This window comes from Prionailurus viverrinus, chromosome A2 (genome assembly GCF_022837055.1).
Source record: "Prionailurus viverrinus isolate Anna chromosome A2, UM_Priviv_1.0, whole genome shotgun sequence".
NCBI classification, from domain to species: Eukaryota; Metazoa; Chordata; class Mammalia; order Carnivora; family Felidae; genus Prionailurus; species Prionailurus viverrinus.
The window spans coordinates 146212689-146236020 of record NC_062562.1 but is presented as its reverse complement, the minus strand read 5'-3'; the positions used below and the strand labels follow the sequence as shown (position 1 = coordinate 146236020).

Sequence of the window (23332 nt, the reverse complement as noted above, 5' to 3'; positions counted from 1 at the left end):
ACAGAATCTGAAGCAGGCTCCAGGCTCTGAGCTGTCAGCACAGACCTTGATGTGGGGCTCAAACCCATGAACTGCGAGATCATGCCCTGAGCCAAAGTCGGACATTTAACCATCTGAGCCACCCAGGCGCCCCAACTCACAAATTAAGCCAAGCCTGCTGGCCTCAATACTCCAGGGAGCTTTTGGGAATCTATGGTCCAGGTTCTCTTTACATTTAGTCTTTAAGAATATAGAGGAATCACTCCATTTATATGTCACAATTCAAAGTTTCTAATATTCAAAGTACATGATATAAAGAGCAAAATAATTCTGTCAGCCACACATCCCATTTCTACTGTTACAATTTCTCAAGAATCTTCTGGATACATAATTCTTTGTACACATATATTATTTTTATTAACAAAAACAACAGCTAGCTACATAACCTGTCATATTGTTCCATACCTTGCTTTTTATTTAACAATACATCTTGAAAATTATTACACATCAGTATAGAATTGCCTCGTTCTTTTTTCCTGCCTCATTCTTTTTAATGGTTATATAATATTTTATTATAAGGATGTACCAACACTATTTAACCAGTTGGTCCTGTGTTAATAAGCTTTAGGTCATTTCCAATCTTTCATAATTCATGCTGCAATGAATAATCTTAAGACTTGCATCATTTGGGATGTGTGATTATAATCCAAATAACAATGTTAACTTTCCAACCGGAGCTGCTCTGGGGGAGGGTCCATATTCAGCTCCTTATAAAGAAATAGACTGGTGAATAATTATCTCATATAGAATAAGTGCCCAGAATTAGGAGGTGTTCACCTTATGTGGCATTTAGTGCCTATCTATAGAGTTCACAAAGCAGGAAGTCCATAAATATTTACAATGTAAAAAATTCAGTCAGATAGGCACCTCCATGATCTGAAGCCCCACTCACCATGGTTCTGGAATGCTTCCATTTGGTCAGTTTATTGAGCAGCCTCAGAAGGTTGATGCAGGAAAAGAGGTTCCTCCAGCAGAACTGGTTGTTGTCTCCAGCTTCCTGTAATAAGGCAGACCCCCCATTGTGTCAACACCTACAAGGCTTTCATTCCCACAGAAACCTGGAAGTCACAGCTGGTCAGTTTAGGTGAGGCTTTCCTTATGAAACGCTACCTCCTCATCATTCTGCTCTTCACACACTAAGGCCTCAAAGCATGAAATACCCTTCATCTGAAAACACACGGCTGCCAATCCTGGAAGACTGTACCTAGAGCAAGAATTGGTTAGAAAGAGGATACATGAACATAGGAACTTCACTCAAGCCAGCCTTCTTGTGTAACTTTCTGTTTTAGAATCAGAAAAGAGATGATAGAATTTTACCTCCATATACTTTGCACTTATATAAGCTGTATTTGTAACTGCTAGGACTTATTCTGGTAGATTTCTTTCTCTCTTTCTCTTTTTTTCAGTAGGCTCTCTGCCCAACACGGGGTTAGAACTCATGATGCCAATATCAAGAGTCACATGCTCTATTAACTGAACCAGCCAGGTGCCCCTATTCTGGTAGATTTCAAACTATTTTTGGATGGATCTGATATTCATTATGATTGAATTTCTTTAATCACCCCGCCCTCCTTTATCAAACCCCATTGCAGTAAATAGCTTGATTCTCCAGCACGGAAGCAAAAATGGCAGATGGTTAATTCTAACCAGGTGTTTCTCTTAACATGTTTATTGATAGCTTGTGAGCACCCAACCAGAGATAACAGATGGATGTCAGATTAGAAACAGGTATCTACTCACAGAAACATCTTTCAGGGACAAAAATAAGAGTGCTTCTCAATTTGGGGACTGTAAATATACTGGTGTCAGAAGTTATATAAATCAACGAGTATGCATGGTGGCCAACCTAACATCTTGGAAATTATTCATGTCTACAAATTGATAGGAGAAAGTAGGGGTAGGAGATGATGTGTAGAAGTGAGCTGTCGTCTGAAGAATGGAAAATTATCCTCTGCTGCTTTCCCAAATTAATCTGAAGCAAGCAAGATAGGCATACATCCAATGTGGAACAAACCTCCAGGAATTTTGAGAGTATTAGAATCTAATACTAGATTCTAATAAATAAGACCAAGGGTCAAAAAGTTTCATAGAAACTTTTTAGGAATATTATTTAAAAATAATGTTCTCTTTTCTGTAGTAAATGTTCAATATTGTGTTTCGAACTAGTCCCTGGAGAACCATCTGTTTCCTTCTAAGAGAAACTTCTATGGGAGTTTCCATTCTAGTGCGTCAGCTAGTCAGCTTGCCCAAAACAGATAGGTTCTACAGATGTTCCATCTTGTGTGGCTAACAGAGGAATGGACTCTTAAATGTTTACTTATTTATTTTTTTAAAGAAGCAAGGGAAACAGAGAACATATGGGAGAGACTAAGTATATCTCCACTGTAAGCTTCCTTTATCTTGATTTCTAATATGCTAGCATAAAAAGCCTTGCATTCCTTAGCACCTCAAAATATAATATGGGGGGTGCTTGACTGGCTCAGTTGGTAGAGCATGTGACTCTTAATCTTGGGGTCTGAGTTCAAGTCGCACATTGGACATAGAGCTCATGTTAAAACAAAATAAAACAAAAGTATGGGAGTAGGGGAGTGGCCTTGTAGAAGCAGCATTGGAATAGACACACTAGGACACCTGGATTATGGCTTTGGCTTTGGCTGTATGACGGTAGATAAATCATTTCCCTGCTTCTTGTAAGAGGCTGAACTAGATCATCTTTAAGATTCTTTCACCTCTGGGGCGCCTGGGTGACTCAGTCGGTTAAGCATCCGACTTCGGCTCAGGTCATGATCACAGAGTCCGTGGTTCAAGCCCCGCATCAGGCTCTGTGCTGACAGCTCAGAGCCTGAAGCCTGCTTCAGCTTTTGTGTCTCCCTCTCTCTCTGCCCCTCCCCTGCTCATGCTCTGTCTCTCAAGTAAATGAAAACATTAAAAAAAAAAACACACACACACAAGATTCTTTCACCTCTGATCATTCAATAACCCTGTGATTTACTCTGACTTTCTCCACTTGGCTCAAAAGTGAAGTTTTAAATGAAAGTAAGCTGATTGTGGCTGCCTTTTCCTCAAAGTTCACCCTCAAGAGTCCCAGGAAAGACATCTCAGTTCCCTCCTGAAGATAGTCTCATCTGCCCAGGGCCTTGCTCTTTTCTTTCTGATAATACTTCCCCACTGACTAAAACCAGCCTCACTTCCTGCATCACCAGATGCTGCCTGAAGTGGGCACTGAAATAACACATGCTAAGTCAAAGGCTCTCTCAGGACAGCCGCTCCCAGGCTTGGTGTCTGTTTGCAGCAGCAGGCTCTACATGAAGCCCTGCTCAAGCCTTCTGCCTTGTTCCAACCTAACAGACAATAATTTTCCAGCAGACCTTTAGTTCCATGGGGTGTCTTTTCAGATTTGCCAGACGTGAGGGATTTTTTATTTATTTATGTTCACTCAAGGCAAATCACCTTCTTTCTCTTTTTGGGGGGAGGGCAGGACTCAGCATATTGATTAAGATGTATACTTTTGTGGGGAGATATATATTGTGAACAGCAGCACTTGGTCATATTCTCTTGTTTCTGATACTTCACACTATCCAAAGCAAGACCTTAACTCACCTTCTACCAGCGGAAGTTAAAAAAGAAAACATTTGCCCATGTTTCGGTAGCATAAGCATATGCTTACAAAAATAATTCCACTTAGAATTGTACCCAAAATAATAAAATGCCTAGGAATAAACCTAACCAAAGAAGTGAAAGACCTGTACTCTGAGAACTATAAAACACTGATGAAAGAAACTAAAGAGGACCAAAGAAATGGAAAGGCATTCCATGCTCATGGATTGAAAGAAAAAAAGTATTATTAAAATGGCCATACTACCCAAAGCAATCTACAGATGCAATGCAATCCCCAACAAAATACCAACAGCATTTTTCACAGAACTAGAACAAACAATCCTAAAATTTGTATGGAACCGCAGAAGACCCTGAATAGCAAAGCAATCTTGAAAGAGAAAAAACTGGAGGTATCACAATTCCAGACTTCAAGTTATATTACAAAGTGGTAGTCATCAAAACAGTATGGTACTGGCACAAAAACACACAGATCAATAGAACAGAATAGAAAATCCAGAAATAAATCCACAATTAAATGGTCAATTAATTTTTTTTTTTGGTCAATTAATTTTTGACAAAGGAGGAAAGAATATACATTGAGAAAAAGACAGTTTCTTCAACAAATGGTGCTGGGAAAACTGGACAGCTACAGGCAAAAAAATAAAACTGGACCACTTTCTTTTACCATACAGAAAAATAGGCTCAAAATGGATAAAAGACCTACATGTGAGACCTGAAACCATAAGAATCTTAGAAGAGAGGACAGGCAGTAATTTCTCTGACCTTGGCGGTAGCACTATTTTTCAAGATCTGTCTTCTGAGGCAAGAGCAACAGAAGCAAAAATAAACTATTGGGACTACATTAAAATAAAAAGCTTCTGCACAGCGAAGAAAACAATCAACAAAACTAAAAGGCAACCTATGGAATGGGAGAAGATATTTGCAAATGACATGTCTGATAAAGGGCTAGTACCCCAAATATATAAAGAACTGATACAACTCAACCCCCAAAAGACAAATAATACAATTAAAAAATGGGCTAAAGACATGAACAGACATTTCTCCAAAGAAGACATATAGCTGGCAACAGACACATGAAAAGATGCTCAATATCACTTATCATCAGGGAAATGTAAATCAAAACTAAAATGAGAGATCACCTCATACTTGTCAGAATGGCCAAAACAAAAAACATAAGAAACAACAAATGTTGGCAAGGATGTGTAGAAAAAGGAACTCTCTTACATTGTTGGTAAGAATGCAAACTGGTTCCTCAAAAAGTTAGAAACAGAACTACCCTACCCTATGATCCAGTAATCATACTACGTGGTATTTACCCCCAAAATACAAAAACACAAATTCAAAGGGATACATGCACCCCTATGTTTACTGAAGCATTACTTACAATAGCCAAGATACAGAAGCAGCACAAGTGTCCATCCATAGATAAACGGATAAAGAAGATGGGATATATATATATATATATATATATATATATATATACACACACACACATACACACAATGGATTATTTTTCAGCCATAAAAAAGAATAAAATCTTGCCATTTGAAACAACATGGATGGAGTTAGACAGTATAATGCTAAGTGAAATAAATTAGAGAAAGACAAATACCATATGATTTCACTCATAAGTGGAATTTAAGAAACAAAATGAATGAGCAAAGGAAAAAAGAGAAAGACAAACTAAGAGACTCTTAAGTATAGAGAACAAACTGAAAGTTACCAGAGGGGAGGTGGTGGGGGAAATGGGTGAAATAGATGATGGAGATTAAGAGTACACTTATCATGATTAACACTGAGTAATGCGTAGAATTACTAAATCACTATATTGTACACCTGAAATTAATGTAATACTGTATATTAATTACACTGGAATTAAAACCAAAAACAACTAAAACATTTTACTTACATACACCTGAGGTCTAAAAATTCAGTTCAGGGATCACATCCTACCCTTTCATAGCATCTCTAAGGCACTACAAAGATTCTGTTCTCAAGATCCATCTTAGCCCAGCTGACTGAGCCAAGCCAAATAAAAACAGAGGCTTACGCCAGTTATGTGGATAATTAACTCAAAAGACTGCTGAAAGAACAGAGTGTTTCTTCCTTTTGTACTGAGGAAAGCAAATTGGTTGGAATCTGAGCACTAAAAGAGACTCAGCTTTTAGACTTGGCTAAGTCTAGTCCAATTCTGTCATTCACAGAAGCAAAACCTGAGGCTCAGGGAAAGAAAGGGCTTGCTTAAGTTCACGTAAGTGCCCCAACCAGAGCTTGAACCTCTATCTCCAGTAACTGATTGAATTATAACACTATTTACGGTTCATCTTTATTTACTGTTCTTTATTTACTGTTCATCTTCTGGTCGCCCTTCTGGAATCCCAGACACAGAAGATGATTCCTGAGAGAAAATTTGATTTGATCCCCTGCTTTCTCAGCTTCTTCAAAACCTAATGGTAAAGAAACTTTCTAAAGTCCTATTATAATCGTCATTTCAAACAAGCCTAATAGTTTCCAGAAACAACAACAACAGCAACAACAACAATAACGACAATAATAGGTTTCCAGTTGTAAAGGGGAACATCTGACTGAGTTCGGTCAGTCTACGATCAGACTGAACCTTTGAAGTGCTGCTAGGGGCACCTGGCTGGCTCAGGCCAAAGAGCATGCAACTCTTGATCTCAGGGTTGTGAGTTCGAGCCCCATGTTGGGGGTAGAGATTACTTAAATAAATAAATAAATAAATAAATAAATAAATAAATAAAAACTTAACAAAACAAAACAAAACAAAACAAAGAAGTACTGCTAAGTGTTAGATCTAATACATCACAAACCTTCTCAGCTTATTAAAGTCCCTAGTGATGATTCTTATTTTCAGATTGATAACCAGCTTTTCAGTGAAAATCAGAGTTTCTAATATTAACTTGGTTGTTATGTCATGACTCCATGGGAGTTTCATAGTCCAGGAAAAGTTTATGTTCACCTAATGGCCCAATCTCTTCCTTTTACAGATGGAACTTCTACAACCTACTTGCTCAAGGTAACTTAGAGCTGTAGTTCTGTCTGCCTTTTCTATATTACAAACTAGTCTATTTCTTTGCTTTGGGCTTCGGGTGTTCCACGCCATGTCAGTCTTGCATTTATTTGAACCAATTTGAAAAAAAAAAAAACATTTGCTAGGTTTTAACACTTAATTATTGTAAATTCACAATAATAACCATTTCTCGGGAAATGATTTTTTCATTCATTCCGTTATTGTGGTTCACACAACTGAAAATGAATTCATATTTCTAGCTTAGAACTTCTTCCCTCCCCCTCCCCCCAAAAAAAGGAATTTCTTTTCCCAATCACTATAGAAGAATTCCCTTATCATATGGATTTCTGACAGTTAAGGCACTGCTGGATTAAGGACCTAGATATCATAAAAGAGAGCTGTAATTCTTAAGTGGTATGAGTAAAAAAAGGAGGAAGGAGAAGAGAAAATGTCAAAATCATTTGGGGAGCTTTAGCAAAACAAACTATTATTTGCACCCTGGAGAGGGATCTGCACATTTGAATTTGAAAACTCATTCCATAGATTCTAATCTCATACCCATAACAGAAATGCTGTTTTAACAAGAAAAATGATAACATGGTAAAAAAAAAAAACATTTATCCATGGTTCTTCCTCTATCCTCTATATAAATATACCTCATAGAAAATTGGATATTCACCTTATGATGTGTTTGCATTATATCTAGAACAGAGAAACAATAATGCTAAAGGCAATTGTGGTTTTAAATAGTGATGGTCACAAATCATTGGTTAAATAATGTCTGAAATGAATGTTAGAGACCTTAATACTTGAACATGATTATATTCCAGTAAGAAAATAAAAACTAAAACCACAACAACAAAAATCTTCTGGGATATCTAAAAATATCTGGATTAGGAAGTTATAAAAACAAAATTTAATAAGGATAGATGAAAGGATCAGGTACATAAATTTAAGTGATATGAACATAATTTTATAGATCTTTCTGAATGTATGTCAAACCCAAATTTGAGGAATTTGCAATGAACTACCTTTTAAAAATTAACAATAATTTTATTTACATATATCTAAAAGGAAATGCCAAATGTTTCTCTGCAAGTGGCTAAGTCACGTAAATTCTGACCCACTATTTTGGCTCTACCCGGACAATACTTCATCACTCCACCCATTTCCTCATCAGTAAAGGATGCGATTCGGCAAGATATTGAGAAACCTCTAGCTCTGATACTCAGAGATTCCACATATACTACTTCTTCTCATTCCTCCATCCTTAATCTATAGGCCTACCTGAACATCTACATTGTTCAAAATATGCCCTTCTTTGTATGTGATGCTGGTGTTATTAAATCACTTTCTGTAGAAAAACAACAAGCATTTTGAACTGAGTTGGCTTGGCAGCAGTGACAATGGATTTACACAGAACTTGCCACATTTTTGGGGCCCAAATATCTGTCGAATAGGAGAGGAAAGGAGGAAGGGGTGTAATCTGTATGATTTCTCTTTAGGGCCAACAGACCACAAAGAAAGCTGACCTACAAACTTACCATCGTTTCAACATACTCTAAAGCAGTGATGTTTCTAAACTTTTTATTGCACATATCTCTCAGTAAATAATTTTTGTGTGCAATCCTAAATATACATGTTTGCTTAGAAGTTAGAAATACATTATTGTAATAACATTATGTATGTTCTAATATATACATAAATATGGAAAAAGATGTTAATACATAAAAGATCAGGGGCGCCTGGGTGGCGCAGTCGGTTAAGCGTCCGACTTCAGCCAGGTCACGATCTCGCGGTCTGGGAGTTCGAGCCCCGCGTCGGGCTCTGGGCTGATGGCTCGGAGCCTGGAGCCTGCTTCCGATTCTGTGTCTCCCTCTCTCTCTGCCCCTCCCCTGTTCATGCTCTGTCTCTCTCTGTCCCAAAAATAAATAAACGTTGAAAAAAAAAATTAAAAAAAAAAAAAGATCAAAATATTCCATCCCCCAAAGCATCATCTTGCTCACTCTACTTTTTATACCACTGCCCCAAATAACCATTCAAATGATGAGTATTCTACAATACTTGCTGAAGCCATATCACTGACTTTTCTAGCAACCTATCTTCCACACAATCATGCATTCATTACCCTTCTATGTTTGGAATTTAATTTTTTCCTACGTTAATGGATTGAATTTGAATATAGACATTTGGAGATCCAAAAATTGTAAGCCTTCCTATACCAGGTACGTAGGGAAGCTTCTCAGTACATGGGTAAGGATGTCTTATTGTAGAGCTAAACATGTTGACAAAATGGGAAGACTTTAGAAAGTGCCTTTAACTTTGACCTTATTTCATGTCCATTAAATGTGCAACTGGAGTTCTAGATGAAGTTGAACTCAGTTCGAATTCAGAAAACTGAGAAAATATGAACCAAGACTACCTCAGCTGAGTAATTCTATTTCTAGGAATCTATCTTAGATAATCAGAGACAAAGTCAAAGATTCATGTGTGAGGATGTTCATTTTGGAGTTACACAGAAAACCCCAACAGTAGTAGAAAACAATCAATTAAGAAAATTAAGAAAAGGAGTATTATGTGTAGCTATTAAAAATTATGTTCTTGGGGCGCCTGGGTGGCGCAGTCGGTTAAGCGTCCGACTTCAGCCAGGTCACGATCTCGCGGTCCGTGAGTTCGAGCCCCGCGTCAGGCTCTGGGCTGATGGCTCAGAGCCTGGAGCCTGTTTCCGATTCTGTGTCTCCCTCTCTCTCTGCCCCTCGCCCGTTCATGCTCTGTCTCTCTCTGTCCCAAAAATAAATAAACGTTAAAAAAAAAAAAAAATTATGTTCTTGGGCGCCTGGGCGGCTCAGTTGGTTGAGTGTCTGACTCTAGGTTTTGGCTCAGTCTCATGGTTTGTGGGTTTGAGCCCTACATCGGGCTCCATGCTTGCAGTGTGAAGTCTGCTTAGGATTCTCTCTCTTTCTCTGCCCCTCCCCAGCTTGCTCTTTCTCTCAAAGTAAAAAAATAAACTTAAAAAAAAATTATGTTCTCAAATATGTTTAAAGTCACATTGTGATTTAAATTTTATCATGTAAATTGAAACATAACCCAAAGTCCTTATTCTTTTAAATAATGTGTGTGTATATATATGAATGAATATGTACATATATGGTGATTGCAGCAAAACATTAACAGTAGTTACATGTAGGCAGTGTAATTAAGGTATTTTTGTTTTCTTCCCATTATTTTTCTGTATTTAGCCAATTTTCTACAATGGTATATACTGCAATATTATTTAAATGCAATTGCAATATTATTTAAAGAAAATCCTACACATTTATAAAAACCCAGTTCATTTTCTGTTTACAATTACTTTATTGAGCCTGGAAAAGAGATAAATCTTACTCATATGAACATTAGTCTTTTCTGAGTACAGAAGCCATCAGTTTAGATAAACAAACCATTATGTCGAGGACCTACGTGGAGTAAACTTGCTAGTTACTTAAGCCCATGATTGGGCTCAGGGGGAGTACTAGTACCATGAATTCAAGCGAGAAAAATCTGTGGTTACCAAATGAAACCACCAGGTGCCACTGTTGCTTCACAGAAAGGAGAGGACTACCTAGCATGAACTGTTTTATTTAGAATAGATGCGTGCTTTCACCTGCTCATGGATAACAATAAAATCTTCTCAGAGGCATGACAATTATTTCAATAATTTTATGCTCATATCCTCAAAGATCCATCAAAAGATATTTGAAGGTATAATTTCCATCAATTTTCTATATGTGGGATTGAGAAAAAAGAACATATTGCACTAAGAAATAGATTTCAGCCATTAAAAGCTGACTTTATGTTTTGAAATGCCCTACTAACAGTAGCACTTTAATGGTGTATACCACTGTTTTCTGTGAGAAAGTGCTTTCCTCATTCCAACTCTGAATGGTAGGGATGTAAGTCTCCACCCTGGCTCTGCTACTTTCAACTGTAAGCTTTTGGCAGTTAAATTCTCCATCTATAAAACAGTAATATCAAGCTTATACAGTTATTTTAAAGTTTATTTCTTTATTTTGAGAGAGACAGCACGCGGAACGCACACGTGAGCGGAGAAGAGGAAGAGAGAGGAGAGAATCCCAAGTAGGCTCCGCACTGTCAGTGGAGAGCCTGACACAGGGCTTGAACTCACGAACTGTGAGATCATGACCTGAGCTGAAATCAAGAGTCGGATGCTCAACTGACTGAGCCATCTAGGCACCCCTTACAGTATTTTATAGACTGAATAACACCATGTGCATAAACAGGGTTGTTAGACAACTTATTACCTCTCTCTATAGGCGTAAGAAGCTCCGAGCTTCCTTGGCTGCTGAGACCACATCTAAGTAAGACAGGAAATCTCTGCCCTGATGCTAAAAAGGGTGCTAGATTTAATATCTTAGGACACGGGTCATTTTCTAATTCAGGATCTGTCATCTAGGAGGAGTGGACTATGATAAGTCACTTCATCCGCTGGGCCTTCTGGTTTTTCATCTTTGAAACAGGGGGTTGGGCTAAATGGCTCTCAGTTCCCCTCCAGCAAAGAATCCTATGGTTGTATAAAACCTGTACCACAGAAGGTATCATTCTATTTGTGTATAATATACTTTTCGGATACCATGTTTTGCAGGTATTAAAGTTGGGGGACACGTGGGTGCTATCATCCAGTCATTCAGCATTTGAGCTCCTTCCATGTACCATAGCACTACACTCTGGGGATATAAAAATGAAGATGATGCTCTGCATTCCTTCCTTGAAGGAAACTCTTCCTTCAAGGAGTTTTCAGTTAAACGGAGAAACAAATATAGATAACCAAGTAAATGCAACAGGGTGAGGGTGTGAACTCAGTATATCTTAGGGGGTATATCTACATGGCAGACAATTGATCTTCAATATGCTGTTGATTAGTCCATTTCATGAAATTCAAAATAATGCTGAAGAACTTTCTGATTTGCTTAAAGTTGTTTCCAGGATGAAGAAATTTCTGGGTCAATCTTCTGTGGCTATTACCAGCTTTTGGCTTAGAGGGACCTAAGCAAGTTACACTTCTACTTTTTACAATCTATATGAAAATGAAAAGTGAATAGCCTGTGACATAGCAGAAAGGAGACAGATCATTGTTTGGAATAGACCAGTAGAGATTGTCCTGTCATTTAGCACAGATGTTCACATTCAATTTCAGTCCCATTATCTTTCTAAATTCCCTCTCCTCCTTAGTGTTTGTCACTGACCCTTTTCTCTTCTCTGCAAATTATGATGCGCAGCTTTTCCCAATTTTGCTCAACTGGGTCAGCAGCTCTAAGCCCCCACTGCCTCTGTGCTCTTGCCAATATGCCTTTATTGATCTGAGACTCTCAAACCAGGGGCATGAGGAGGCTGGAGAAGAAATGGAAGAGTAAATCCCAGCCTGGCAATTTCAAAAGCTACCAAATTCCCCTCTGCTTACCAGACTCTCTGTAGTAAGCTCCGGCAAATCCTGGATGGTACAGCAAGGGTAATCCAGGACTGAGATGCTGCAGGACACAGAGAAAGGGACAGGCTTTAGGGAAATAGCGATGGCAAAACATGGCAGTATCTGAAATGGCAGGAGTTATTTCTCTCCAGCAGGCCCCATCTATTTCCCAAAGCGCTAGTGACCTCAGCTGAAACTGAGGGTTGTGGTGCCAGGAAACTCCAGCTCCAGTCTCCTCTCCTCAGTCATGAGAGGAACAAACAGAGTTCCTTCAGGCTGGCCCCCCATCTGGCAGATGCAAAAGAGACCAGCAAGAGAGCCTGTAGGATAGCCACCTTTCTCCTCCCTTCTTTAAAATGCATGAACAATTGTGTGCATTTGTGTTTTTGCATTTAAGTGTATGCTTGTGTGTATTTGTGAACTGCGTTCCCAGAGATGCTGCCCAACCTTCAAACTTGCTGCCCAATTACTAACAATCTGTGGATGTGAGGATGAAATGAAGCTCTCTCCTGTGTCCTTTACCAAATGTTTCTGGAAGCCAGAGGCTCTGGGAAATGATCACAGAAGCCACTCCTGAAGGAAGCTTGAGACAGAGGCAGCTTCCTACAGCAGGGCCGATCTAGTAGTTCAAGAATGGTAATGGCATCTGTCCCCAAAACCCACAGTGGGGGACTGCAAGGGAGCTGGAGGCTCTGCAGTGAGCCCAGAGAAGCAGGCATGAGTAGGCAGGGGAAATGAGGCACTGCGTGACGACAGAGACAGAATTACTCAAAATTACAGTTCTTGCTTTCCTTTTCTCCTTTCTTTGTTGGTACAATGCAGAATTTAGCTCATCTCTAATGCTTCCTCTGGTTCTGACATTCCATAAGGTTTATAACCAATCCATCTGAACTAGTGCAGTTGGAAATGGATAAAGGATGTTGTCAAAGCAGGGGCTATAAAGAGGAGTATGGGGTTTCTTGGACCTGACCCTACATTTCAAAAGTCAAAACTCTATCCAAGCAGGGGTGCCTGGGTGGCTCAGTGGGTTAAGTGTCCGACTTCGGCTCAGGTCATGATCTCACGGCTCGTGAGTTCGAGCCCCACATTGGGCTCTGTGCTGACAGCTCAGAGCCTGGAGCCTCCTTAGGATTCTGTGTCTCCCTCTCTCTCTGCCCCTTTCCTGCTGTGTCTCTTTCTCTCAAAATAAATAGATGTTGAAAAAACAAACAAACAAAAAAAACAAAACAAACCAAAACTCTATCCAAACAAAAAGCAACAATTTGTTTACCTAGAAATATTTACCTTTGTCCAAGAAACTCAACGATAACCTAGGGGAACCAAGATAGAAGAAGAGAGGGCAGTGGAACAACCTATAACGTTGCTCATCATCTTAATTCACTCTACTGGATTCTCCCAGGGTTGCCAGGTCTGTACTGCTCCATTAGGATAAACTTTCTTGGCTGGCGTATCCACTTATCTACCCACCTCCCACAGACAAAGCCCCATGGCTATGTAGGTGCTGGCAACCAGGAAATGGGGGTGGGAAATCAAAGATGGATGTGTTGCAGTCTCAGTGAACGGAATTCTAGCCTAAGGGGGCCAAAAATAAAGTTACAGGTTTCTGGAATATCTATCTGGATTGTAAAAGCCATGATAAAACTATGCAATAAGGATGTAGGAGTGCTCCAAGTTTTCAGGGATCATGCAACAGTAAAGCTTACAGGTGATGCAAAAGAGGACCATCTTATCCAAGCCAATCTTAGTAAATGATGTAGGCTGGCACTACCACTCTTCCAATTCCAAATGGAACCCAATAGACACCTATCAGATTGTCTGCCTCTCCCGTCTACGCCCATGGTGCAGGGTAGGTATTTAGTTCCTGAACCCCAGCCATACTTGATTGATCCAAGCAAGGATGGATCCGGGTGATCCAACCCCGGAAATGTGGAACAGGACTCTTGTATGTTTCTCTTAATTAATGCTTATATAAAATCTCTATGATATAGTGAGAGGATGTATTATTTCCATCATAAGATGAAAATACTGTGGCTCAAAAAAAAAAATGTCCTTACTTAGATTACATAGCTAGCAAATGGCAGGTCTCATGACTCTGGGTTCCATGTGTATGTTTTATTTTAAACTACGTATAAGTAGGCTGCCTCTCTATGGTGGATTTTCAGGCAGTACTGACAAGACTGGTGAGGCACCATCTCCTGGTGCTCTCCAGTCAACCCAAGTAATCACATCAGCCTTCTTACTTCTACTTTAGGAGCTCTGCCTCTGGTAAAAGCATTTCTGGTAAACTTTAATTAGCATGCTTCCAGTTCTTGGGGAAGTAGCAAACTAAAGAACAAGGATTTACTCTGTAACCCCCAAGTCCCCATTTGGCTGGAGGAGTGGAAAGCAATTTGTATTCATAGCGATTGTGACCAGAAAACAATTTTGTGTTTTGATCCTGCCTCTACTGCTTACTTAAGTGGTCTCACTAGCATGTTAATCTTGAGCAAGTCAATGAAGCTCTCTGAATTTGTTTCCTACTTGGTGAAATGGGAATAAAATGTGTAATACCTCTTAGCGCCGAGGAGATTAAATAAAATACCCTATATTTGTCTTATTACAAACTGATCTAAGTAAGGATCTATTATTTACCTTCAGTTACAAATTCGGTATAAGACTACAATTTACAAAGAAGCACAATTGATCCAACTTATGATTTATACTAAAATCAGGGATGGCCAAATAAGAAGTCTGTTTCACAAAAAAATATCTTCTGGATCCTTCTGCCATAGGGCTAAAATTTCAGTGTTACAGTTTTATTTATTTGAATCATGACATTTTTCAGTTTTCAAAACTGTTAAAATACAAATACCTCTGTGAAGAGGCCAAACCACACACCCCATCATCAACTTACACTTTAAGGAAATTAAATTTAAGAGTGACAGCTCTAACATTGAAGGGACTAGGGACACAAGGAGAACTGAAAGGCTCAGAGATGTATATTTCTCAATCCATTCCAAAAAAGACCTTTGAAATAAATCTGTCCAGAGTCCATACCTGTTTTTGGCAGTGATGTAGGACAAGATATTTTGATTGAAGAACTTCAGGATCAAAGGAATGCAGTTGGCAAATACCAAATGTTGTGATACATATTCAAACTGAATTAAAAGATCCAAACAGAAAGGTTGCTTATTTGGGGGAGAACAGAAAGTGTGTATGAAAAAGATAGGCAAGTACAACTCTAATATCCATTCCTAAGAATATCCAGTGTCCACTTATGTTATCAGCCATCCTGAGAAATGGGAGAAGCATCATCAGCCAGCTCATCCTACATGGAGGCCAATCTTCAGTGTGTGTACGTTGTTGCAAGAAGCTGACCAAATGCAAAAAACACAACCAAGCCAGAAAGAAAATCCCACTCCAGGTAAATAGAAGGAATCGCTGTGAAATTTGTTCTTAAGGTCAACAAGAAAGGAAGGCTCCCTGAGGGAGTTGTCTTCCATACCAAACCTCTGGCTCATAGTGTTTCCACAGTGATTGATATAGCAGAAACAGGTGTAGCTGACTCCCAGCAACTGCTGGCATCACTCAGTCAGGATGGATATGGCACACAGTAAGTAACCAAGTGAACCACTGGAATGTGGGCTCCAGCACGAGTCTATGTGGTTCACTATATTATCCCTGTACTTACAATATCAGTATATTAACGAATGGATCAATAAAAGCCCTGCACTGAGAATAAGTCCAAGATCTCTTTGATGGCTAAACACCCGAACATAGGGGTTCCATTTTGTTCGCTTGAATTTGGATGGGGTTTGTGTCTGGGAAAACCTAGTGGGCCGTGTCATGGAGTTGCATCACCTAGGTTTTGCCTGTGATACACTGAGGAGCATCAGATACAGTGTGCTCCAGATCCAGAACCCAGACTACTGGGACAGTACAGAAACTGTGTTGAAAAAGCAGAAAATTGTGGTGTTTTAAATCCCTTAGCTTTTCCTGGTCACCAAGACGTAGCCATGGAAACAAACCAAGCTGCCCTCTGCCCCTGGGCGTGTGGTTAGAGGTGGGGAGTCAGCTTGGGCTGCCCATTTCTTTCTTCTGCTCAAATATTTTCTCCCTGGCAGCTGACCCAGGGTATTTTCCAAAGCTCCAGATGGAGCAGCCAATACATACCCACAATGAAGTTATGGAAAATGTTTTTCAGTTAGAGATGTATCTGTAGACTTGTTGGGATTCACTGACACTGACACACACTGGCAAGGCCCATCAAGCCACCCACCTGTCTGGCTGTTGATCCACATACTGCCCACCAAGAGAAGCAGACAGAAAAACATATCCACGGTTCTCTGTTCTTTCTACTAGGAACACCATCTCCCACCCACCCCTTCTCCTCCCAGCCCTGCTGTTGCTCAGCAAACATTGGCAGAAGAAGTGTGAGCACCCAGGACACCCGTAACACACCCAAAGATGTCTCTGGATGTACTAATGTGGAGAAATACCCTGATTATATAGTCAAACCTCAAGGACACAGAGCCTGCAGGAGCCTCTGTGTACTCCGAGAACCTGGTGTTCTAGCAACAAGCTTGGTTCTGACTTCTTAGGAGGACAATGGAGCAGAGACACTGAGCAGTCATGAGAAGTCTCCCTCTCTTCCCCATGTTCTCATCACAGAGACCATCCATTCTCTGCTCCCAGGTTCCCCCATATCTTGGCAAAGCCCACAGAATCAAGTCCAAACTCCTTAGCATGGCAAACAATGCCTTCATGGGGAAAAGGCTTCTTAACCTTTCTTAGGAAAGGTTTCTTAGGAAATCTCGGTTTCTTTATCTATAAAACAGTGATAAAATAAGACCTACCTCATAGGGTTAAGAGAATTAAATGAGAACCCATAGGAACTTAATAGAGTGCCGGGCACATTAGAAGTACTCAATAACCGTGTGCTGTCAACTGTGTGATTTGCTCCCTGCCATCGTCTCTAGCTTCATGTATCACCAGCCCTCCCCATCTCCCCCCACCCCAGGCAGAACTCCAGCAACATTTAATCAGTTTCCAAAGGTACTTTGCTCTCGCTCTCTCTCCTCTGGACTTTCACAAATTAACATTTCTGCTTGAAAGGCTTCCCATCTTCCTTCCCTGACAACTCCCATATCTTGGCTAACATCTGTTTCTTTAGGACTCAGGTTAGAAGTCACCTCTTCCCCATCTCAGGTTGGATTACCAGCTAATACTTACCTGTATCCTGCACTTACCATTCCATAATTAGCTATTTATATATCCATACCTTGTACAAGACTTCAAAGCCCTTAGGAGCCAAAACTGTGCATTATTCAGAATTCTATCTCAAACATTAGAAAAGTGCTTCACATATAGAAAGGTATGCTCAACATACTTTTTCCTTTTCTTTTTTTTTTTTTTAATGGAATGCTTGAATCCTGTCTTCTACTGTTTCAAAGCTGGCTGGGCACATTCCCAAGAAGCGAAGAATTCTTACCTACAACCCTTGGATAATATTCAAAGGACACAGATGTCTGCACCTCACATCCCACTTCAACCCCCCCCCCCCCCCCGCCCCTCGCCCCAGCCCCATGCAAGCCTATGCAACAGGTATAGAGATTCCCTGAGGAAGATATAGAAAAGGCTGAAAGATGTTCAACTGGACTACAAAGGCCCCTGCATCCTCTCTTTGGGAAGCAGGGCCTGGGGGACACCTGAGACCTGTGGAGGAGCACTGCTAGCTGCTCACCTGGTAGATATGGTTCAGTTTGAAGTGCTTGAGGAGTAGCAGGAGCAGAGCAGAGATACTCTTTACGATGATCTCCTTGTGCCTGTTCACATCGATTCCCAACTTCATGCTCTGAAGAACAGTGATGCTATAATGAGGAGAGGAGGAGTCAGTGCAGAGAGTAGCCGTAGAGAGAGGCCTACAAGGACCCAGGTATTTGGGTCAGAGACAACATATACAAGAGAACCAGAACTTGGCAGATCTGAACTTCTATGCTAGGAAACCTCCAGAGCTACCCCTTACCAGCCTGTCTGGAGAAAAGCTCCTCTGCTCTCTTTGTTTTTCTCTTTCCTTTGGCAAGTTCAGCCCTTGGCAAAGTTCAGCCCTTGTCTACCCGTATACCTGCGCAGTGTCTGGCACTGATGTTGCCCTGCAGACCCTCAATTCTGAGCTAAAAAGAACCTAGTAGAGAGCACCAGTGGAAAGTGGTTACTGGTAAGGGAGGGGAGACATCTTTGGAGACAATCCCTATAAGGGTTATCAAGGTGGGGTGGGGACTAGAGAGACACTGTAGACGAAACAGCTAGCATTCAGCAGCCAACCCAGTTGAAGCACTCACGGCATCTCCTCAGGCAGGACATCAGCCAGGATATTGATAGAGTCTGTCTTAGCCTTGGAGGTGGGGGCTGCAGCCAGTAGAATCTTAAGCAGAGCAATCTAGGAAGTAGAAAATGAGGAGATCCATCTCTGTACATTCCATTCAACAGACTATTTTTCCATACCTCAACAGCCCTGTGAGAAGTAAGGCTTCCTCTATGTCCATTCCTCAATAACCAAATCTTCTCAGCCTCCAGAAGGGCAAACAGGTGCCTAATCCTGAGAGGCCTGCCTATGAGGCTATGGACCCAGAAGGGAGCTTATAGGCTATTCTGCTTCAAGATTGTTCTTTCTAAAGAAGAGGATGGAAGGAAGAGAGTGAGGGGGCAATGTCTAGAAATAAGGTGAGAGGTATAAGCATGATCTCACCTCCTCTATCCCTTTCCTCCCTCTAACCCTGACCATCAACATCCTCACCACTCAGCCTGAGGCTATCCAGGACATGACAGACCATGGCAGACTTCAAAGGGTCGAGGATATTTACTTAGAAGGAGGGCCCCCAATGCATCCTGCATGGATCCCACCTTATTCTCCACTCCTCCCAAAGAAGAACTTGGGAGTAAAGCCAAGTCCTCCTTCCTCTTGGAGAAGCCCTGAGGAAAGCTCAGAATTCTCATGTGTTAGACAATGCCTTGCCTCAGGGTTGAATGCTCAGGAAATAAGCTCAAATGATGGATGGCTCAGCTTGAAATGGCTCTCAACTGTCTGTTCCTTGCAGCAGAGAAGGGCAGCTCAGCCCAGCAATCTCCTTACCATGTACTGGGGGAGGCTGTAGAGCATGCCTTGGTAGAGGATTTCACATGGTGTCTCTGGTACCACCTCTTCCCCCTATGGCAGGAAAACACACAGTTTGCCCAGGCCGTTTTCCAGTTGCCAAAGGCTATGTTTTCTTGGTTGTGAAGGGTGGCATGAAAAGAGCACTGAGCTGGGAGTCAGATCTAGGTTCTTATTCCAGCTGTGTTAATGACTCATTGTATCACTTTGGGTAAGCTACTTTTCCTTTTTGGGTCTTAGTTTCCTCTTCTTTAGGATCACTGGGCTGGTCTGATGTCCTCTGAGGGCTCTTCCAGCCCTGATAATCTGATTCTGGTTTTCCCATTATCTGGAATCAATCCAGAATTCTTCTTTCCACCTCACATGTTAGATCAGGAATCAGACCACCTACCTAGGAATTGGCTCAGACCACTGCTTTGCTGGCCACACAGGAACTTAAGTCAGGGTGCATGTATGCCTGGGACACTAGAACAGATACTCCACACAGAAGCACTTCCTATGGTGTCAGTCTGAGGCCATCCAAGAGCTCTCGAATGCTCTTAAGTGAGAGGTAGGTAACTCAGTAGAGAAAGTTGATAAGGGAGTTGGGTAACCCATGGCCCAGAGAGGCAGGAAGGAGTATTAGCAGGGAAGCTTTTGGGTAGAAGCGATTTTCTTTCCTTCTCCAACAGCCCCTACTACATCCCTTCCTCCTTAATGACAAGGCCCCTTATGCACAACTCTCTTTGTCCTTTGATGACCCTATCTAAGCCTTTTATAAGAGTGGGAGGAGAGGGGCCTCCAGTGCTCAAGGGGTTACTCAGGCCATTGTCCTCTTTGGCCAATGCAGTCCTTCCTCTCACAAGGTATCTCTATTCCAGGGCAAGGTTCACTGCCTTGAGGCACCCGAGGCACTGCCTGAGGTCTACCCTGAGGCAGGGAGGGATAACCTGGCCCTTGCCATCCCAAATAACTCAGCTGCTGCTTAAATGGGCATTCAATAAACTCAGGCAATCCTCTAAGGTTGCCTTCCTGCTCTCCAAAAGATCTATGTCATACCTTCCCTTTTCCCTTGTCCTCAAACCAATCCCCTCACCCCACAACCCCTCAATAGTTGCTAACCTGGCCTCATACTTCATGGAGAAAACAGAAGCAATCAGGCAGGCACACCCTCGTCTTCTCAACACCAAATCTACCAGGTTCTCTACCTTCCTTCTTGACATGAAGGATGAACCGCCTCTGCTCTATTAAAGGCCAACCCTCCACTTGTGCTGGGGATCTCTCCCCCTTTTGCTCTGTCAAATACATTAGTTCTGCAATCGTCTCCTTTCTGCAAGATCATCTCTTTTAGGACATAGACATACTCTAGAATCTCCTAGCTATAAAACACCTTCCCTTGACCCCACATCCTCCTTCAGCTACCATCCCATTTCTATCCTCTTTATAATAAAACTATGTTGTCTGTGTTGACTGTCTACCTCCTTTCTTTACATTCCTTTTTTAACATACTCCAACCAGGCTACTAGCCCCACCTTTTCACTTGAGGTTGCTCTTAACAAGGTCACCAGTTATCTTCATGGTGTCCTATCCAATGGGCACCTATAGTCTTATCCATTTATCGGCAGCATTTGACACAGCTGATCACTCCCTTCTAGAAAAAAATTTTCTTAGTTTTTATAGTATCACAATCTCCTACATTCTCTCCCACCTCACTGAGTGTTTCTCTTACTGTTCTTTTCTGGCTCCTTTCCTGACTCATCCTACCCTCAACATACTGGTGTGCCCAGGGCTTTGTCCTGGGTTCCTTCCTCTATTTCCATTCCCTCCTTGGGTTATCTCAGCCAATTCTATGGTTTTAACACTGTCCAGTAAGTCAACAGCTCCCAAATTTATCTCTCTAAGCCAGTCCTCTCTCTTAGAACTCTAGATTTATACATTCAATTTGCATGACTGCTCATGTGCATGGCTGCCTAATGGATATCTAAAACTGAGTATGACCAAAATAGAACTCTTGATGAAACAGAACTCCCCATGTTGGCAAATGATTCTTATTCTTGATTCCTCCGTGCCTTTCTAATCACATCCAACTGACCAGCAAGTCTTGTCGCTACACCTCCAAAATAAAACCCAAATTTGTTCCACTTTTCCCTATTTCGTAATTGCTACCCCACTCCATATCACCATCATTTCTCACCTTGACTATTTTAAGAGCTCTCTAACTGATCACCCTGCTTCCACTCTTTTCTGGTAAAGTCTATACACAGGAGCCAATTGTTTTGAAAAGATAAATTAGATCATGCCACTCCCCTGCTTAAAATCTCCAAGGACTTACTTTTGTACCGTGAAACAACTTCACACTCCCTATCTTTGCTTAGGAGTCCTGTGTAAAGTAGCCCCAGGCCACTCCCTGACTTTGTCACACACAACCTCACCCCTCACCCCTGTGCTCTTGCCACAGGCCTTCGTTCGCTACCCCTAATACTCCGAGCTTGCTCTCACTTTGTTAAGCCTGTATCCTCTGCTTAGAATTCTCTTTCCCCTGATGTTCCTACGGCCAACTCCTTCTTGTACCTCACATTTTAGCTTAGCTGTCGCCTTCTCAGAGGTCCACCTATCCTGACTGCCTAATTGAAAGTAGTCTACTGCATGATAGATGCCTCTACCATGTCATCCTACTTAAATTTTCGTCATTATCTTCCATTCTCTGATAGTCTTCTTGTTTCCTTAATTACTTATTTTCTTTTTTCTCTAACTTGAATGTATCATGAAAGTAGGGACCTAAAACACAAAAAATAAAAAGTAGGGACCTTGCCTTGCATGGTACACACAGTAAGAGGCCAACAGCATGCACACATGTTCTGTGACAGCACTGCAGACAGATTTCCTCTTGCCCTCCTCCTCCTGTGTAGGACCCCCTTGACTCACCAAAGACATGGGGCACTTCTCCAGGTCCTCCTCATTCTTGATCTGAACATCTGCAATGGAGATGTACTTGTGCTGGGGAAGAAAAGACATCAATTAAGAGGCTGAGGCCACTAGAAAAATAAGATAGATAGATAGATAAATAAATAAATAAATAAATAAACAAACAAACAAACAAAGGGTGGGGGACACCTGGCTGGCTCAGTCTGAACAGCGTGCAACTCTAGATCTTGGGGTTGTCGAGATGCTGGGTGTAGAGATTACTTAAAAAAAAAGAAGAAAGATACTGAGGGCCTTGATCACATATGTACCAGCCTCTTGCTTAACTTCCTCAATGATAAGGAAATGTCCTGTATATGGGTTGTTACCCCAAATAGAACACGAACTCTTTGAAGGCAGGAGTCTTATTCACCTTTGTACCCTTAATAATTGAGCCAAGTGCTTCATATACAGTGTTTCTGTTTATTCTGTTTCCGTATTTGTTGAAGAGCAGCAAATCCCTAAGTATTTACCTTCAACCAAGGGCAAGGGGAAGTAAAGAATAGGCCCATGCCCCTGGACCACAGCCTGGTGAGTTTTGCTGCATGTGAGTATATGCATGTATATGTGTATGGAGTGATGATGATGGGGTAAGGGAGAATTTAAGGTCTGGGCAAGAGATGACTATTCTTTTTTTTTTTTTTTTTTTTTTTTTTAATTTTTTTTTTTTTTTCAACATTTATTTATTTTTGGGACAGAGAGAGACAGAGCATGAACGGGGGAGGGGCAGAGAGAGAGGGAGACACAGAATCGGAAACAGGCTCCAGGCTCTGAGCCATCAGCCCAGAGCCCGACGCGGGGCTCAAACTCACGGGCCGCGAGATCGTGACCTGGCTGAAGTCGGACGCTTAACCGACTGCGCCACCCAGGCGCCCCAAGAGATGACTATTCTTACTCTTTGTGCTCGCATACACTTTGGATGCAGAGCAGACCGCTACTAATCCTGGGCCTTTGGAAGTTAGTGGCCCTATAGGGACAAAGAAGTGAGAGGAAAGGAAGCAAGGGGCGGGAGGAGGAAAAAGCCATGAGAGGAAGGAAGGATAACTTTCCCCCTATCTGAATGTAGGAAAATGCTTAAGTAGGGAGAGGCCTAATTTTTTCCTCTTTG

At 41.3% G+C, this 23332-nt stretch overlaps 1 protein-coding gene across 5 annotated transcripts in view; it reads right to left on the bottom strand.

The window, feature by feature from the left end:
- The window catches only part of STRIP2 (striatin interacting protein 2), a 49361-nt gene that overhangs the window by 7127 nt on the left and 18902 nt on the right, over positions 1 to 23332 (bottom strand). For all 5 annotated transcript variants that reach the window (XM_047850345.1, XM_047850346.1, XM_047850343.1 and 2 more), the window contains 7 exons: positions 22189 to 22260; positions 19264 to 19338; positions 18473 to 18570; positions 17875 to 18001; positions 15189 to 15289; positions 12147 to 12213; positions 932 to 1036 (listed from right to left, as the gene is read on the bottom strand). In XM_047850345.1, coding sequence (XP_047706301.1) covers positions 932 to 1036; positions 12147 to 12213; positions 15189 to 15289; positions 17875 to 18001; positions 18473 to 18570; positions 19264 to 19338; positions 22189 to 22260 — 645 coding nt within the window. The remainder of the gene's footprint in view (positions 1 to 931; positions 1037 to 12146; positions 12214 to 15188; positions 15290 to 17874; positions 18002 to 18472; positions 18571 to 19263; positions 19339 to 22188; positions 22261 to 23332) is intronic.